We start from the raw sequence: 10,099 nt of genomic DNA, 5'->3' as shown, positions 1-10,099 counted from the left end.
GATCCCGACTTAATTCCTTGAGCTTTTACTCAGACTTCAAAGCTCCAAATCACTTGAATTTATTCCATAACATCTACATAGCTCGGAATCTCTCCTACAAGGCATAAAACACACAATTAGTGCAAGACACTAGCGATTAAAGCTCAAACTCAATTAAAGTGCAGTAAAATAGAGTGTAATAAGCGACTGCAGCAGCAGCAAGTGCCCGCCTGGAGAATGAGGAAAGTTATTTCAGAAGTTAATTCAAGTTAGAAGCAGCAGAAGCTCACCTCAAGAATGCGAGTCGACAGTCCAAGATGACCAAAAGAAGAAGTCTCGATCCAGAATAAAAGAAAAGAAAAAAAAGAAGTGAATCCAAAATGCAAAAGCAGATGAAAGATGTGAATTGCTTAAGAAATGGCTGAAGTCACGAGCACTACATGTCTGGTCTTGATCCGAAGAAGCCGCGGAATAATGAATCAGCACCTGTAGCTAGCAAGCATCAAGGTTCAAATCAAAAGTCTGCATGAAGAACCATCCAAGACTCAAGATCAAGCTTCAGAAAACTTATAGATAAGAATCTTGTAACTCTTAGCTGATATGTTTGTTTAGTTCTTCAAGATTTTGATTTTAATTTTGATGTAATAACAGGACCCGCGGATCAGAATCACGACAGAACGGTATCTCACTCGACTCTCTCATCCTCTCCACACACTCCGTTACTTTATTCACTTCTGAACTACACGTGACCTGATTTCTTTATAGCCAAGGATATGTAGGCAACTCAGATTCCATGTATCTGTCACAATCTTTTGTCCATCTTTGTTTCGTTTTGAATAAGCATCGCATAAATTAATTACGTTGCTTATTGTTCTTTGCTCCAAAAATTCTTCGTGTTTCCAAGCAAAGAGGGGCAACTGTAAGCATGCAATTTTTGACCAGCGCAACATTTAAAGTAGTATTTTAAAAATATTTACTTATTTTCATTCTAATAGGATTTCAGTCAACTTTTAGTTCCAATTTTAAAACATAAGTTTAAAAATATAAAAATAGTTTTATAATGTTTCTTTTCTTATTATATATATATATCAGTTAGAGTATGCCCGGGCCCAACGACTATTTAGCATTTCTGTTAATAGAACTATATAGGGACTTAAATCTATCCTGGGGCATAGAAAAGAAACATGTTATGGAATATGTTTTTGTTTACTTAAAGGTTTTGTTGGGATGCTATATAAAGCAAAGTACTACAGGCTAAAGGGAGATTGTATTTAACAGTCATAACTACATACAAAAAATGTGATTTTAACATTATTTAGCAATATGCTCACTGTCTTCACCTATCTATCAGCACTCTTTTTTCCTTTCTTGGATTTCTCCTCCAACTTCATGAGCATACGCTTCTCCCAGTGCACCAAAAATGATTTCTCAGCAGAAGGAGAAAGAGAGAAAAAGCATGTTTAGAAGATCGAGCATACTGCTAAGTGCTACCCCCTGATGAGATTACCATAACCCACTTACAATACTTAAATTTTAGCTTACTTTTGTTTCGTATTATCCAACTGTTGCAGGCACTAAAGTGACCTCTAGCAGTTTGTCAGTCAGCTGAGTGTCTTCTACTCTGCTATGAAGATGAATTAAGCGTGTTAATGATTCACATAAGAGTGTATAATCTGCTCAAATAAACTCAATGATATCCAACACCCATAAAAACTACGTGCAACTTAAAGAGCTGTGGATAAACTTGTGAGATAATATTCATCTGTAAGATTATCTTAGAAACACAAAAATAATATATTAATGCCCTTTTGAACTCACATCCTCATTTATGTATACGACTACCATATGGTAGACTATGACTGCATTAATAGCAGCAAATAGAAGTCATTTTTCGAGGCCAATAAACCAAAAGAGGGAGTTAACCATATATAATATAGACCATCCATTTCTCGTCTTTGAACTCTGCGTAAGAGCTCCACTTGTAGGATTCCACCAATGGAAAGAACAGGTTGTGGCAGCCTAAACTTCTACAAGTTGTTCTCCTGTACCCATGAGAAGCAAACTTAGCTGTTCCAAAGTCGAGATACATAAAAGAAGAAATCTTAACTAAAACTGAGCTACAGTTGAAGTAGATTTTAAGCTGTTTGCTTTTGTCAACAAAAGAGAAGATTAGCTCATGACTGAGCACCTAATAGCTGTGGTAAAATGAGGGATATACTTCCGCCAAGTACATGTTCTGACACAAGTAAGACCAAGAATAGGCTTAGTTAGTGGAAACCATTATTATTACTTGGGAAGTAGTTGTTACTTATTATCCAAGAAAAGACGTCAGTGTAAAGTATCCATTTGATTTCTGGTTAATTTGAAGAAAAAAAACAAATAAGCCGAATGAACAAATCCATAACATCATAGAAGAAGAACTTGAGGTGCAACCTTGAAATGGCTGTACATGAATTTCTAAAACCAAACAGGTTTGAGATTAATTTATATGATAGTGGCTCAGGAACTATAGGATCAGTTTCTCCGCTACTTGACCAGTATGTAGCCCCGCAGCCAACCCGGTCACTTAGTTCTAATGTATTCAGAATGCTTTCTTCAGGATAGTTGTCAGAGGATACTTGTCAGTGCCTGATGTAAAGATTGCATCTGTTAAGCAATCTTTTCTCATACAGTTGGAAAGTTCTTTTGCCATAAATGTATAAATCTGCGATCTCACTCCAGACGTAGATTTTTCAGGCTGAGATACCACTTGTACAATTGTGTTTTTTACTTTAATCATATTTCCAACACTTGATATTCAGGGAATTTCCTTAAATAGAGATGCTTACAAATCCATTTCCAATCACTGCACAAAATTGTGTAGTCTGAACTTTGAAGTTAGATGGCTTGGGAAAAAGATGAAAAAGTATGACAAAGACATAGAAATCCCTCTTCAATATTTCATGTGTGCAAAAGTTTGTCAAATAGTTTTGGCGAAGATAAACTCCTGATAGACTTGAGCTGCTGGCAGAGGAAAAAGATACACTTATTAGGCCTATGTAATAATAACACAAAACAAAATAGATCTCTGAGTAGTAAGATGGAATCATTTGGCCAGATTAAATATACAAATTTTGAATAATGACATTTCAAGTACTTTATCCTGCATGTATTTAGCACATAATGCAATTAGAGGGCAGTTACTTGTATTCAATTGTGGACCTTGTAATGAAACAACTATGTTTTAGTGTTGGATTCTATCAAAGATACATGCATATCTTTTACACATATCTTCTACACATCAGTAGAAAGAAAAGCTAGTGAAATAAAGTAAATAAAAAGTGTAAGCATATGTGCCAATTTCCAATGAGCATATCACATTGTAAATCTCTCTAGATAGCGAAAAAACACTTACCTTGTCTTTGCTCTGACCATTTCTTGCCGAGCTTTTTCTTCTTGAAGAGTTATTGGTTTTCTCTTGGTTTTTTCTCGAGCTGCATCATTTCTTATTCTCCTTTTTCAGTTTGAGATCTGTGTTCGTTATCCCTTCGTACAACAGTTATGTGATCATCAAGTGTTTCTACACTACAGTAATAATATTAGAGTCAGAAGTATATTTGTCAGAAGTATATTCTCAGTTAAGTAAAACCTGAGTACTCCAAACATGCATAGAGTAAACAAGAAACATTAAAAAAAATCTTTTGCCATGTTTCATTATAAAAGAACCATCAACTTACTTATTCCCCTAATGATCACATGAATAATACAACTTTATTTGCTCATCTACATAAAAACGATTAATTTAACAAAAATATATATACTCCACTACTTATTTTCCTTTGCAAAATAGTAAATAAAGTACTCTATAGGTATATATATCTTACTATATCATTAATGTTACTTTGTTTGTCCAGGTGTTTTTGTTTTCTCAAATACCTACCATATTCATGTCTATTTTCCCGCATCTAGTATGCACATTAGTCACAAACTTCTCGATGGGCAAAGTTAATTGATGTAAAGTTCTTTCCCTTTTGGGTGGAATATAGATTTACATTCTGCCCCAACAACTATAGCTGAAATTTTTCAACTTAACAGAATGTGATATTTTTGAGCGGCCAACAACACATTATTCAGGTTTGGCCTTTTTTTAACACAAATAAAGTAAATGAAGTAAAAGTACCAAAATTTTGTGTAATTTCTGTCCAAATCCTAAAAGCAGTTGAGTTATCAAACAATAGGAGAATAGAGCTTAATCATTACACCAGGCAAAATAAAAAACACAAAGTCCAACAAATTAAAGGAAGAAAATATGAATATCCATTCAATCATGTAAAATGAAGATTCTTTCAAAATTTGCCTTATCATATTCACATTCTAATAGTAACATATCATCTTCTTATTTCCTCACATTTGCAACAAAAAAGAAAATCGGATCGATAACTCAATATTGCTTGATGACCCATTCAAAGATAACGTCAAGAGCATTTATCAAACAATGTAATAGCTCATTTGCTAAAAAAATATAGGTTAATTTTATACTACCTGCAAATGCAATTTCATACCTTTTCCATGTGACAGAAGAGTTCCAATGATTACACTTTAGGATAATTAGAAAGTGTGTCAAGTCAATTATAATAAATCTTAAAATATTTTAATCAAAGAATGACAAAATTTGTTGAAATGTCAGAGAAGCAAACCTGGAAAGTTTTTCTTGAGTGGCTCACCAACTGCAAGGAAAAATCAAGGAGAAGTTTAGTGCTAATTTTTCATAGATCCATCAAAGAGAAGACTTAAAGAGTCAAAACAGATGTTGATGAAATTTAGAAGTAGCAAGTAGCGAAAGAAATAAAACATACGGATTTGTAGACATATCAGGCTTGTCTTTGCTTTCGGAATGCATTTGTTTTGCTCTCTTTTTCTTTTTGGCTTTTCCAAGTATTAGATTTATCATCACCTACATATTATATTTCTCTGAAGAAAGCAAAAAAATTTAGAACACCACCTACAAACATCATGCTACAGTACTGTAATATGCTTTACCTATATGCAACATTCCAGTAAAAATATATTAGCCCTCCATCTTGCACCAAGAACACTCGTAGAATGATTAATTAATTGTCACCAGTTACGATTTTCAATGACTGCGGAATGTCCTAGCAAGGTTAATAATTCAACGTACAACCATTCATCAAATGAATAAGGTTATATAACTGGAAGAAAAAAGTAAAAGAAAAACAGAAGCCACTACAGGTATAGATGTAAAACACCATGAAAGTAAGATATTAGATATACTGGTATTTCCATTAAAATCTTCTATAGATAGATGATGCAATTTTGTAACTGCAACTTTGAAACTTCAAAGTTTTTATAGATAATTCAATTTGTAGTAATTAACCGCAAAGCTCACTTAAAAAGGTGCCAATGGAGAGCGTAGAAGCTTAAAAAGGCAGGAAGCACGGAAAACAAACCTAAATGGGGATCTCAGGCAACATGAATCTCAGAAGAAAAAGCAGAGGATTAGCGAAGCAAATAGAGAAATAAGAAATTACATAAATGAATAATGCAATCACTCTTTACAAAAAAGCAATCATATTAGATAGAGATCAAGATGAAAACAAATGGAAGATGAAAAATACCTGTTGGATTAACATTTAGAGATACAAACGAAGTATAATCCGTTGAGGAATCATCCACTGCAGAACAAAAGACTTAGACAATCATCTTGTAGTAAGAAACATCACATGATTGCCTTTTGAATGATTTCATCGTAAACTATGTTAAGGTATAATGATCATCATCACTAGTCGGGGTGGGAGGTCGAATCAACAATTTCACATAGTTCGAACTCTTTGCTCTAGATAAGGCAACATAAAGTTGGCCGTAGGAAAATACAGGTTCACGCAAATAAATTCCCACAAAATTTAATGCTTGACCCTGCGCTTTATTTATAGTCATAACAAAGCACATTCTTACTGGAAATTGTGTTCTCTTGAATTGAACAGGCAATTTTTCATCATTTGAAGATAATAATGGTATTCTTGGAATAAATACATGTGTATTCTTGAAATCACCTGGTGCAATCTTAGCACTTAGAACATGAGTTTTAAATTCACAACAGTTTAATCGTGTGACATTGCATAAACCTTCATATGGATTTAAGTTTCGTAATAACATAATTGGACAATTCTTTTTCAAAGATAATATGTACGGAGGCAAACCTGCAGGGTATAAAGTATGCAATAGATCTTCAAATTGTGATTGATTGTCAGATTCAATTGTCTCATCAATACCAACAAATATTCTTGCTTTTCCTGGAAATTGATCAATAAGCATATCGTTGATTTCATCGGCACAATTATTTTTTGTTGTCAAAATTACACGGGAGTCTGTACAAGAAGCTTCATAACCAGATGAATTCAAATATGGATATGTCACTGTGAATAGTTTATCTAAAGATTCTCTTTCAGCTGTGAAAGGCACAATTAAAGAATTTGGTACTTCAATGTTGTTTGTTGCGTTAAGACGTTCTTGTCCATTCCCAATTCTTAGCAAAAAATCACAGAACGCATGATCTGTTTTTGCCCTCATATTCTCAGATAATTGTATTTTTTCTAGCTTGGCCCAAATGCTGGAATATAACAAACTTTGATTAATGAAATCTTCCTTTTTTCCATTTCTCACAACGGGAAGAGCTTGTCTAAAATCAGCCCCAAAAACAACTACTTTTCCACCGAATAATACATTTGTATCCATGAGATCTTTTAGTAGCAAATCAAAAACTTCTAGCATTCTTTTATTTGCCATAGATGCCTCATCCCATACAATCAATTTTGCATCGCGAATTAAACTCGCAAGTGCGCTTTGTTTACTAATACAACTAACATTCTCATCAATATCAATAGGAATTTTAAAGCGTGAATGTGCAGTACGCCCACCAGAGAGAATAGAAGCAGCGACACCAGAAGTCGCAGTTGCCAAAGCGATATATCCCATAGACCGTACAGTTGCTAGTAAAGCACGGTATAAGAAAGTTTTTTCAGTTCCTCCTGGACTGTCAATGAAAAATGCGCCCGCTTTGTTGGAAAATACTCTGTTGATAATTACATCATATGCTGTCAGTTGATTTTTGTTTAGTCTCTTATGCAATTGTACCTCATCTTCACTTACGGTAGTAGTTCTTTCAAAATGAATCTCTTTTGCTTCTTTCGCTTCTGCGGAAGGTCTAATAGTTTGTGGAATGAGTTCATATTCATTTACATTGTGACCCATAGAATGCAAAATATCATTGATATGGTTCGGAACTTGATATCCGATTTTGTTTCAATAGTCCGTAACACTTTATAATCTTCAGACATACACTCTTCAAATTGCTCCCATAGTTCTCTTGGATTGGTAGGGTTGCAGTGTACCAATAATGTAGCAAACAAACGCCTTAAACTATATGGTATATGATAACTTGCTGCTTCAGACATGCATTCCGTTAAACTGTTATCACACTGTAATAATCCTCTTTTTTCCACAAATTCTCTAAATGTACTACAAAGTTCTCCATTTACCATAAGAAGATCCTCTTACGATGTCGGCCCACGCACATGCATCAATAATAATCTAAGATAATATCGTTCTCCTTCTGTTGGATGAAACGCGGCCAACAGTACAACGACGCTGTCGAAGTGCCCAAAATTTGTCGCTGGAGGACCACACAAAGTATTCAGGAAATTCTCTGTACAATAAGTTCAGTTTCATGGCATTCTTACCTGTTTTGTTCATATAGAAGAATTCGGTCAACATAGTTTTTTTAATCATGGGATTATTTACAATCGTATTTATATCCATATTTTTCTTGAAGAAAACAAGTTGTTGTCCATCAAGATGCAGTTGAAGATGATAAACATTCGGAGACATTTCGCTAATAGGAAAACGAAAGAGACGCCATACAGCTTCCGGAGGTGATACCCATCTAGTAGATCGATATTCATTTACCTCATCTATTTCTATATTCGCATCATTTTGTACAGAAAATGCAATTTTGTCATGTCCTTTACAGATGTACTTATAAAGGTACTTCACAACTTTGATGCAAACTTCAACATTTATGTGACAATTGTATTTACCGAGTAAATATGGATTGTATGGGACAACCCAAGAGTTATCTAAGTCATGACCTCTTACTTCACAACTTCACCTGTATTTCGTCTTCTATAAATTGGAAGAGAATCATTTCCTTTTAATGTTTGATAAGCAGATATTTTTGGATATTTGAACTTGCAAGAACCCGTTTTTTTCCTCATACAGGAATTTGTTGGGTCTAAACTACCACAAGGACCGTGCATCATATGCTTAAGAACAAGCTTACGCAAATCTGAGTCTGCATTAGCGTCTGGTAATTCTGCTCTAATTATTTCATCGTATGCTTCAGTTGTCAACAATTTATAGTCATTTTGTAATATAATAAGAAAATGAGCATGAGGTAAACCTCATTTTTGAAACTCAACGGTGTACATAAAAGCAACAACTTTTCCAAAGATATTTCGTTTTTGAATATCCGTCTTCAGCTCTTCTATTTTGGCCTTAAATACGCGACTGATCAAATCAGGTCTATTTTGTGCCTCATCGCTAGGTGCTAAATGTTCCTCAATTTCTGGCCAAGTTGGGTTACATGTCATTGTTATAAATAAATCAGGCTTTCCAAAATACTGCACTAATGCAATATCGTCCATATAACGTTGACGCATATCTCTAGGCCCTCCTATAAATGAATTTGGTAGAAATGTTTGTTTTCCAACATTAGAAGCATATCGTTCACCAAGTCTTAAAATGTCAAGAAGTCCATTTAACATATCCATTCTGAACAAATCTTGATTGAAGAAAACAAAATCCATTCTTTGAGTCTCCAATTTTATATATTCATCAACCGAATATTGTTGAAGTAATCTCCCTGTATGTAGAAGTTCATCTTCATCATCGTTTCTCATCTGGAGCCTGTAACTATAGTATTCACGAACTGAAACTGTATCTCTCTTTCGTTTTCCTTTTTGCATAACTTGATCTTCCATATCAAGATATCCGTCAACAGAGGTGAAATTTTTTATATTTGGTAATTGTTCCAAATCAGACAACGCATAATTTTTAGGCATATTTTCTTCCCCATGAAACTTTTTAATGCCACAATGCCACCCACTTTGGCCATATGGAAATAGTAAAGGATACTGTAAAGGATTATAACACCCAAAATAGTAGTTCACTCTTTGAGTTCTATTGCTGTGAGTATAAATTTGAATGTGCGGTACATGAATAGCACCAACATCATTCTCATCAACCCATATAGCTGCAACCTCAGTAGTACTGGGCAAGTTAAATATTCGTTGATCCAATCCAGAGTTACATTTAAGTGCGATGTGATAGTTCTGTAAGTTCGAAATCTCAGATAAAGTTCGTAAAAATATAGAATATGGATTATCTTTCAGTGTGTCTATCAATTCCCACACTATTAATTCATCTATTTTATTAGAGCAAGCCATTCTATTTGCAATCTCATTGTCGTTATCATAAAAGTACAACTGCAAATTTTTAGGCCTTCTCTCTGCAGGATATAAATCATCTATAAAGTGATACATTTGACCTTGAACTCTGAATGTATATATACCACGATTTCTTTTGGCTAGATCTTTATCGTAACTGACACCAAGCGAGCTAAAAGCAAACATATTATTATACGTTCTAATATACGTCTGGAAGTGCTTCGATTTTGCAGAAGATCCTAGATATAAATTTCTCAATGCAGGTGCCATTTTATGATAAGTCAACTTAACTGTACCGTTAGCACAACAAAATGAAGGTGATTCATACTGAAATTTTTTAGCCGAGCAGAATTCACAATTTGGCACTTTTTTAAGTGGAACATAGTCAGAGCGTAATCGGATATTATTAGGCATATTTCTCTTTTTTCCATAACCAACATTAGTCAATTTTTTCTTATTCTTTACATGACCTCCATACGCCAATCAGACTTAAGAAGAGGAAAAAATTATGAAACAGCAAAAAAGTAGAAACGATATGTTATGTTCATACTAACCGTCAGCCAAAATCGGCTCAATCGGATATTATTAGGCATATTTCTCTTTTTTCCATAACCAACATT

At 34.2% G+C, this 10,099-nt stretch overlaps 2 protein-coding genes and 1 long non-coding RNA gene across 3 annotated transcripts; all 3 read right to left on the bottom strand.

Annotated features, from left to right (window-relative positions):
- Positions 1-2,371: 2,371 nt before the first annotated feature.
- LOC104242160 (uncharacterized) lies at positions 2,372-4,900 on the bottom strand. The gene is made up of 4 exons (XR_011402805.1): positions 4,815-4,900; positions 4,656-4,685; positions 3,374-3,543; positions 2,372-2,982 (listed from the first exon to the last, which is right to left on the bottom strand). It is a non-coding gene; the product is annotated as an uncharacterized lncRNA (long non-coding RNA).
- Positions 4,901-5,023: 123 nt separating this feature from the next.
- LOC138868073 (uncharacterized) lies at positions 5,024-7,227 on the bottom strand. Its single transcript, XM_009797172.2, has 3 exons — positions 6,177-7,227; positions 5,595-5,651; positions 5,024-5,111 (listed from the first exon to the last, which is right to left on the bottom strand). Exons 1-3 carry the CDS (start codon positions 7,225-7,227, stop codon positions 5,077-5,079), a joined length of 1,143 nt encoding a protein of 380 aa, XP_009795474.1. The 3' UTR covers positions 5,024-5,076.
- A 339-nt stretch (positions 7,228-7,566) lies between these two features.
- Positions 7,567-9,749, bottom strand: LOC138873049 (uncharacterized). Its single transcript, XM_070151482.1, has 3 exons — positions 8,461-9,749; positions 8,144-8,352; positions 7,567-8,042 (listed from the first exon to the last, which is right to left on the bottom strand). The coding sequence occupies exons 1-3, from the start codon at positions 9,747-9,749 to the stop codon at positions 7,567-7,569; spliced, it is 1,974 nt and encodes a 657-aa protein (XP_070007583.1).
- Positions 9,750-10,099: the final 350 nt, after the last annotated feature.

Source organism: Nicotiana sylvestris, chromosome 1, assembly GCF_000393655.2.
Source record: "Nicotiana sylvestris chromosome 1, ASM39365v2, whole genome shotgun sequence".
Lineage (NCBI taxonomy): Eukaryota > Viridiplantae > Streptophyta > Magnoliopsida > Solanales > Solanaceae > Nicotiana > Nicotiana sylvestris.
This window is presented reverse-complemented; position numbering and strand designations above follow the sequence as displayed.

What these genes read in the sequence shown, in the direction of transcription:
- LOC138868073 (XM_009797172.2), bottom strand. Translation starts at nt 7,227, where the DNA reads ATGGGTCACAATGTAAATGAATATGAACTCATTCCACAAACTATTAGA. An exon ending in GCATACTTTATACCCTGCAG is followed by an intron (nt 5,652 to 6,176) that starts GTTTGCCTCCGT and finishes TTTGTTCTGCAG; the next exon opens with TGGATGATTCCTCAACGGAT. An exon ending in TCTAAATGTTAATCCAACAG is followed by an intron (nt 5,112 to 5,594) that starts GTATTTTTCATC and finishes TAACCTTGCTAG; the next exon opens with GACATTCCGCAGTCATTGAA.
- LOC138873049 (XM_070151482.1), bottom strand. Translation starts at nt 9,749, where the DNA reads ATGGCACCTGCATTGAGAAATTTATATCTAGGATCTTCTGCAAAATCG. An exon ending in GGAAAAGTTGTTGCTTTTAT is followed by an intron (nt 8,353 to 8,460) that starts GTACACCGTTGA and finishes TGAAATAATTAG; the next exon opens with AGCAGAATTACCAGACGCTA. An exon ending in TTATAGAAGACGAAATACAG is followed by an intron (nt 8,043 to 8,143) that starts GTGAAGTTGTGA and finishes TAAATGTTGAAG; the next exon opens with TTTGCATCAAAGTTGTGAAG.